Below are 9,337 nucleotides of genomic sequence, written 5' to 3' on the forward strand. Positions count from 1 at the left end.
GCATACTTTAACAATACACTGCATCATCAATTTACATTTGCATGTTTTTTGGAATCCTTTTGATTGATTTGGGTATGTTTGTATCCTCTTCTATCACTGTGTTTCTGATTGCTGATGAGTAATTTCTTAGCAGTTGAATTAACATAATATTATTACATGCTATTTTGAAAGATGTTTAACACATTTGCAACATCAGTAGTAACATTCCCCTAGCCAATACATTAAAAGTGAGCCAACTATAATATTTAAGTACTGCAGCTAAAAACATTATATATAGTAAAAAGGTCAGATAATAAAAAGCTGGACTGCCTGGTTTTCCTATTTGCACTTTGAGAAAGTACTTCAAGAGTGAATTTTTTTTTTTTTTTTTTACTCAAAAGGTCTGAATGAATAAGAAAGAAATCAAAAGCCTTAAAGGCAGACCATCCTCTGCATATATTCTTGCTAACTTTCTAATTTCACTCTTTCATTATTGCCAAAATGATTTTTAAGAATTCAATGGTCATGTCACTCCTTTTCATTGACTTTCTAGCTTTTTCAGCAAAATGATCAGTCTTTAATTTGTTTTAAAAAACAGAAATGATCTAATCAACACCCATCTTTCTAGCCTCAAACCTGGTCAAATTCCCTCTTGATCTCTGAACTTCAATCATAGAAATCTTCTAGTTTCATGGAGATATATCACATTCTTCCTACCACAGGGCCTTTGAATATGCTGGTCCCAAAGCTTGCACCGTCCTCTGTCTTGCACTGCCTGGGTTACTCATCTACCATATCTCCACAAAAGTCACTTCCTCAGGAAAGCCTTTGCCTTACAACAATCCTCTGTGCACGTCCTACCTTCATGATCCCATATATAATTCCTTTTTTCCCCACTTATGCAGCTAGTAATTTAATATTTATGATTGAACACTATCATGAAAGCTTCAAAAAGACAGAACATTTCTCTTTTGCTCTTTGTTGGATTTCCTGTGCCTGTTACAGGGCCTGTCATATCTTAGTTGGTTTGAACTGGCATAACAAAATACCACAGACTGGGTGGCTTAGATAACAGAGATTTATTCCTCACAATCCTGGAGGCTAGAAGCTGAAGGTCAAAGCTCCAGCATGCTTTGGTACTGGTAAGAACTCTCCTTTCAGTTTGTAGATAGCTGCCTTCTTTCTGTGCCATCACATGGAAAGAGAAAGAGAGAAATCTCTTTCTCTTTCTTCTTTTTTTATTTAAATTTTTTATTTTATTTTTTTACTTTACAATACTGTATTGGTTTTGCCCTACATTGACATGAATGCGCCACAGGCGTACATTAGTTCCCAACCCTGAACCCCCCTCCCACCACCCTCCCCATATCATCTCTCTGGGTCATCCCAGTGCACCAGCCCCAAGCATCCTGTATCCTGTATCGAACCTTCTCCTTCGTATAAGCCGCACTCTTACTGGATTAAGGCCTCATCCTTATGACCTCATTTAACCTCAATAACCTCCTAAAGACCCATCTCCAGATACAGTCACTTTAGGGGTTAGAACTCACAACTACAAAGAATACTGACCAATGATCTCCTCTTTGCTAAGACCAAAGCACGCTTTAAATTCTCATTCAGAGAATACATACAGTTGTACATACAGTTGACCACACAGTTTGTACAACATTTTTTGTACAAATCTAGGGGCACCTTTCACAGGCTAGCACCTTCTAGAATTATGTAGTATACAACTTGCATCTGGTCTTCCACATCTCCCGACAGCATTCAATACCACTAACTAATACTTCCTTTTGGAAGACATTCATTGCTTGACTTCCATTAACACTGTATCTTGATTTTCACTCCTGTATTTCTCACTACGCTTTTTTTCCTATTATGTTAATTTTTTTTTCTGTCCATCCCTTAAATGTTCCTAGGCCCCTTCCTTTCTCTTTCCATTCATACTCTGCATAGTGATCTCATCTACTTTCACTCACCATTTAAATGCTGATGACTCCCAAAACCACAATTTTAGTTCAGATCTCTGTTCTGAATCCCATATCCATAGAACCAGCAGCCTCCCAGATCTATTTAAATGTCTTTTAGGCCACAGAAACTTGTCCAAAACTGTGTCAAAGCTAAGAAATTAAAACTGAGGACACCATCTCTGCCTGGAACCCCCACCCCATCAGACTTCACAAATGCAGATCAACTTTGTTATTTTCTGTTTTTAGGGTTTTCATTGTTATTTCGCTTTCTGTTTTGGTTCTTGCCCACATTGCAGGTATCTCCAGCCTGAAGGTAAAGAAGAAGTTCCCTTCTGTACCTGTGGACATTGTAGTCTGTCTCAGAATTCCATTCCAAATTCCCAGTCACATGTCTTATTACATGCCAGTGGCTGGAAAACTAAAAGCTCAAATGTTCCAGACTCTCTCACAGTTCAAGTTCCACGTATGGCCCAGCTTCCACCAATGTGATACACGGCTCAATTTTATGAAAAAAGAAGTCATGAGAATATTTCTGCTGTTTCTTTTAGCAAGGTTAACTCTGAAGGTGTTTGGCTGGTCTGCAGTCCAGTCCTCGTTCTGTGGGCACTGAGAGCCAAGTGTGAGGCTTCCATTTTCTGGCACTGGTCAGGGCTAAACAACTGTGGTCCTAGAACCAACAGTTCCTCAGGGAATGCTATTTCCTCAGTGTCCTGATCCTCTATGTCCTTCTGAGGGCCATTTCATACCTGCGTGGGATGATCAAGAAAGGAGACAAAGTCCAAGCTTTGCTCAGGGTTGGGAGACTCTAAGGGGGAACTCCTACAAAAAGCAGGGTTATAACATCAGCATAAGGGTGAATGAGAAATAAACCTGTTGTTCAGAAAAACAAAAGGAAAAGCTTGTCTATCTCAATTTTGGTATTCAGTAGGAGGAAAGGGGAAAAAAAGAAAAACTTTCCCTCAGTGTACTGAAGAATTTAAGAAACAAAGTATAGAACATAAAGAAGATGACTAATAAATCCATCTACTTTATATCAAAAATTCTGTTCATCAAAAGATACCACAAAGAGTGAAATAAAAGTTACATAAACTAGCAAAAGATATCTGCAATAAAATAACAAATAATTAGTATTCAGAATATGTAAAGCGCTCCCCAAGATCAAAACTGCACAACGGAAAAACAGAAAAGGGGAAAAAAAGACATTTCACAGGAAACACAAAGAGACTTAAACAATGGGAAGATGTTAAATGTTGGAAAAGATGTGGAATCCCAGCAATGTTTAACCACTACTCACAGACTGACACTGGAAAACAACTTAGCATCGCCCAGTAAAGGTGAAGATGCACATATCCTGTGATGTATACGCCACTTCCAGTGATATACCCCTGCCCATGTTTACCAAGATATGGACAAGAAAATTCATAGCAGCATGGTTTGTCAGACCGTAACAACTAGATATACCTCAATGGTAGAATGAATTACAAATTGCGATATATTAATACACTAGAATACTATATAAAAGGGAAAAATGAGCTATAGTACATGGTGATATTACTAAAAGCAGCAATTTCCAGCAGAATGCCTACCTACGTTGTGATTTCATCTACAGAAAGTAGACAAAAAACACAAAAACACTTTCAGAAGCAAGCAAAACACTTATTTTATACATAAGATATATTTTAAATTATATTGTTAATAGGTAATAAATTAAGATAATTGGATAGGTGATAAATTTAGCATTCCTTCAGCATGAAGTAAAAATAGGAGTGCTCAGTCATGTCTGGCTCCTTGTGATCCCATGGACCATAGCCCACCAGGCTCCTCTGTCCATGGGATTCTCCAGGCAAGAATACTGGAGTGAATTGCCATTCCCTTCTCCAGAGGATCTTTCTGACCCAGGGATCCAACCCAGGTCTCCCCCACTACTGGCAGATTCTTTACCATGTGAGCCACCAGGGAAGTCCCTCTTTCAGCCCAGCATCTTATAAATTACTTTTAGACTCCAGTATTTTATTGTTTCTTTTAATTAAAACAGATCCTTCTATGTTACTCTTTAATATTTACATCAAATATATGTGTTCCTAATGCAAAAGATGTTCGTATAGTTTAAAGAAACCTTTAAAGAGACGCAAACACCAATACATATACCCACCACCCAGTTTAATGAGTACATTACCGCTACTTTAAAAACCCTCTCAGGATCCCCCTCTAATTATACAGTCCTCCTTCTCCCTGGAGTTAACAGTGATATTGAATTATTCCTGAGACAGGCTTTTAATAGGTTTAAAATATGTATGTTTTATGTGCTTATAATGTAAAACCTCCTAGAGAACCAGAAAGATTTTTCAATTCTGCATCACTCTCTTCCACAACCTATCCCGCTATATCCTAGTGCAGTGTTTGAATTTCTCTTGCTCATGATACCCTGCGGGAGGAGCAAAGGCATGAAAAAGAGTGTGGGGGTCAGAACTCTCACTGTCAGATTCAATTTTAACTGCACTGCTTAGTAACAGTATAATCAGACTCAATTTATTTAATCTTCTGTGGCTCAGTTTCCTTATCTATAAAAAGGAGATGATAGCTTATTTCCTTCAAGACAATCTTTCTATCTTTATATTATCAGAAATGAATAATATAAAACTTTAAAAAAAATGCTTAACCAATAAGCAGAAAATTAAGAAGAGGTGGCAAGAATACACAGAAGAACTATACAAAAAAGATCCTCATTACCTACAAAGATAACCACAATGGTGTGATCACTCACCCAGAGCCAGACATCCTGGAATGCAAAGTCAAGTGGGTTTTAGGAACCATCACTACAAACAAAGCTAGTGGAGGTGATGGAATTCCAGTTGAGCTACTTCAAATCCTAAAAGATGATGCTGTCAAAGTGCTGCACTCAATATGCCAGCATTTGGAAAACTCAGCAGTGGCCACAGGACTGGAAAGGATCAGTTTTCGTTCCAATCCCAAAGAAAGGCAATGCCAAAGAATGCTCAAACTACCACACAATTGCACTCATCTCATATGCTAGCAAAGTAATGCTCAAAATTCTCCAAGCCAGACTTCAAAATAACATGAACCATGAACTTCCAGATGTTCAAGCTGGATTTAGAAAAGGCAGAGGAACCAGAAATCAAATTGCCAACAGCCACTGGATCACCAAAAAAGCAAGAGAGTTCCACAAAAACATCTACTTCTGCTTTACTGACTACACCAAAGCCTTTGACTGTGTGGATCACAACAAACTGTGGAAACGTTTTTTTCTTCAAGAAATGGGAATACCAGAGCACCTTCCTGCTTTCTGAGAAATCTGTATGCAGGTCAGGAAGCAACAGTCAGAACCAGACATGCAAAAATGGACTGGTTCCAAACTGGGAGAAGAGTACAGCAAGGCTATATATTGTCATCTGCTTATTTAACCTATATGCAGAGTACATCACGCAAAACGCCAGGCCGAATGAAGCACAAGCTGGAATCAAGTTTGCCAGGAGAAATATTAATAACCTCAGATATGCAGATGACACCACCCTTATGGCAGAAAGTGAAGAAGAACTAAAGAGCCACTTGATGAAAGTGAAAGAGGAGAGTGAAAAAGTTGGCTTAAAACTCAACATTCATAAAACTAAGATCATGGCATCCAGTCCCATCACTTCATGGCAAATAGACGGAGAACAGTGGAAACAGTGAGAGAGACTTTATTTTGGGGGGGCTCCAAAATCACTGCAGATGATGACTGCAGCCATGAAATTAAAAGACATTTGCTCCTTAGAAGGAAAGCTATGACCAACCTAGACAGCATAGTAAAAAGCAGAGACATTACTTAGCTGACAAAGGTCCATTTGGTCAAAGCTATGGGTTTCCCAGTAGTCACGTGTGGATGTGACAGCTGGACTACAAAGAAAGCTGAGCACCAAATAATTGATGGTTTTGAACTGTGGTGTTGGAGAAGACTCTTGAGAGTCCCTTGGACTGCAAGGAGATCCAACCAGTCAATCATAAAGGAAATCAGTCTTGAATATTCACTGGAAGGACTGATCCTGAAGCTGAAACTCCAATACTTTGGCCACCTGATGCGAAGAACTGACTCATTGGAAAAGACCCTGATGCTGGGAAAGACTGAAGGCAGGAGGAGAAGGGAACCACAGAAGATGAGATGGTTGGATAGCATCACCAGCTGGATGGACATGAGTCTGAGGAAGCTCTGGGAGTTGGTGATGGACAGGGAAGCCTGGTGTGCTGCAGTCCATGGGGTCGCAAAGAGTTGGACATGACTGAACAACTGAACTGAACAATAAACATCAAAAATTGTATTGGACATCATTTATACTAGGGAAAAGCAAATTAAACACAAATTGCTATACCATTATATCTACCACAATGTCCAAAATTACAAAGTCTGAAAATACCACGTGTAGAGAAAGATACTGAGAAACTAGAATTCTCATCATTACTATTGGAAATGAACATTTTCTTTTGAAAACTACAAGCAGTTTCTAAAAACCTAAAATATACCTACTGTATAATTCCCTCATCATTCATATATATATATATATATATATATATCTCAAAAAGAAGTAACAAAACACAAACACAGAGTCTTTTATAAAAATACGGATAGCAGTTTTATTCATAACCCAAAATGAAAATTATATCTATCAGCATAAAAAATTGATAAACTGTGGTATAGTCATTAAAGGCATACTACTCAGGAAAAAGGAAGCAAACTACTATGTATAAAACATAAATGAACCTCTAAAACATTATGCTGAGCAAAATAAGTCAGGTATAAAAGAGTATATGATTTCATTTGAATGAAGGTCAGGAACAGGCAAAACCAGTCGGCAGTGATAGACATTAATACAGTGGTTTCCATCTGAGGGGGTGAATATTGCCTGAAAACAAACGAGATAGATTTCTGGGGTGACGAAAACATCATACGTTTTGATCTGATTAATAGCAGGGCTGAAAAAATTTATCAAGCTATACTATATCCAATATTCACCAGGAAAACTTTTGTTCCCCCAATTAAAATGTTTTCAGTTTTTTAAAAGTATCTGACATGCAGTAAGCATGCAACCAGAGTCTTTCACTATTACCAGTTCAAGCTGGCTAATCTGTGAGAGTGGATAGGAAATAATCATGATCCAATGAGGCAAAACAGAAAATAAAACAGTCACTCAGAGAAGGGGAAAACAATGACAGGTAATTACAACCACTGTCTGCTAAACTGAGAATTCCCTGTGAAGTCCATGGATAACTATCTAGTATGGACTTCGATATTTCCTCTTGCATATTGCTCTCAGTATATTCATATGTATTCACATGTAATCAGTTCAGTTCAGTTGATCAGTCCTCTCCGACTCTTTGCAACCCCATGGACTACAGCACGCCAGGCTTTCTTGTCCATCACCAACTCCCAGAGGTTCCTCAAACTCATGTCTGTCCAGTTGGTGATGCCATCCAATCATCTCATCCTCTGTTGTCCCCTTCTCCTCCTGCCTTCAATCTTTCCCAGCATCAGGGTCTTTTCCAATGAGTCAGTTCTTCGCATCAGGTGGCCAAAGTATTGGAGTTTCAGCTTCAGGATCAGTCCTTCCAGTGAATATTCAGGACTGATTTCCTTTATGATTGACTGGTTGGATCTCCTTGCAGTCCAAGGGACTCTCAAGAGTCTTCTCCTTTGACTATATAATATATACACCTACATAAACATACAGGTGTACATATATGTCTAATATATATTGGGGCTTCACAGGTGGTGCAATGATAAAGAATCCACTTGCCACAGTAGGAGACACAGAGACAAAAGTTCAGTCCCTGGGTGGAAAAGATTCCGTGGAGAAGGAAATGGCAACCCACTTCAGTATTCTTGACTGGGAAATCTCATGGACAAAAGAGCCAGGCAGGCTACAGTCCAAGGGGATGCACAAGAGTCAGACATGACTGAGCGACTAAATAACAACAAAATCAACAACAATATATGTGTTATATATATATATATATTATATACATATAAAAACATTTTTTACTTTTTTAAAAATTTAATTGTGTGGTGATGACTAAGCTTCACTCACAGTAGGGATGAAGAAAAACATGGACTATTATCTTCAGCTTAGGTCTGTGATATTACACTTAAAACTTTACGGTCACATTATTGTTAGGAGCTGGAGGTAAAATGATGGTAACTGTGGAAGGCTAGATGCCTTTCAAATACCACTCTGAAGTGTTTTCCGTGGATCAGGTAAAATAAGGTAAAAGCCGTCAGGTATGGAGGGATATGGGTGCGTGTGCAGATGTGTCCCCAGCATTCCTGTACTAGGAAATCATTTGAAGATGACACAGTTAGCAGTACTCACCTTAGTCACTTGATTCTCAAGATATTCCATGAAACAACCAGAACTTGCTATACATTTTCTACATTTCCAACAACGAAGAATACTTATGTCTTCTTGATTATGATTTTTAGTTGCCAATTCTTTACTTCTCTTCATCTGTGGAGAAATTAATGCATTTTTAGAATGTTAAACCATGTCAGATTAAACGTGATTTTCTAAGCCCTTTGAACAGCATTAGCTACATGTGTACCAGAAAGAATTATCATTTATTGAGGTCCCTACTGCTATTAGGCTATGGGTGCTCCATAAACTATATCCGTGATAATCATGGTAATGACGCAGTATATTAGTGACTACCAGCTTACTTTCGCACAACATTTTATTTCTTTTCATCTGTCTTCACTAGAAGTGGTAAAATGCAACTGCCAAAGAGTTAATTAAAGTTACCGCAGTTAAAAGGGTTGTAACGAAGAATTTTATTCTTATAATTACGATGTTTGAATAGCCACAGCATTAAACTTTAAATATAATAGGATTTACTGAGTTATAGTTATTTCTGTGAAAACTGGAAGTAATTGCGTCAAATTAATGAAGGCTATATATTGTCACCCTGCTTATTTAACTTATATGCAGAGTACATCATGAGAAATGCTGGACTGGAAGAAACACAAGCTGGAATCAAGATTGCCAGGAAAAATATCAATAACCTCAGATATGCAGATGACACTACCCTTATGGCAGAAAGTGAAGAGGAACTAAAAAGCCTCTTGATGAAAGTGAAAAGTAGAGAGTGAAAAAGTTGGCTTCAAGCTCAACATTCAGAAAATGAAGATCATGGCATCTGGTCCCATCACTTCATGGGAAATAGATGGGGAAACAGTGGAAACAGTGTCAGACTTTATTTTTTGGGGCTCCAAAATCACTGCAGATGGTGACTGCAGCCATGACATTAAAAGACGCTTACTCCTTGAAAGAAAAGTTATGACCAACCTAGATAGCATATTGAAAAACAGAGACATTACTTTGCCAACTAAGGTCTGTCTAGTCAAG

At 38.2% G+C, this 9,337-nt stretch overlaps 1 protein-coding gene across 1 annotated transcript in view; it reads right to left on the bottom strand.

Annotated features, from left to right (window-relative positions):
- The window catches only part of RNF180 (ring finger protein 180), a 240,461-nt gene extending 232,018 nt beyond the window's left edge, over positions 1 to 8,443 (bottom strand). Inside the window, exon 1 of the mRNA XM_052659307.1 lies at positions 8,309 to 8,443. Within this exon, the coding sequence (XP_052515267.1) occupies positions 8,309 to 8,443 (135 nt within the window). The remainder of the gene's footprint in view (positions 1 to 8,308) is intronic.
- Positions 8,444 to 9,337: the final 894 nt, after the last annotated feature.

This window comes from Budorcas taxicolor, chromosome 20 (assembly GCF_023091745.1).
Source record: "Budorcas taxicolor isolate Tak-1 chromosome 20, Takin1.1, whole genome shotgun sequence".
NCBI classification, from domain to species: domain Eukaryota; kingdom Metazoa; phylum Chordata; class Mammalia; order Artiodactyla; family Bovidae; genus Budorcas; species Budorcas taxicolor.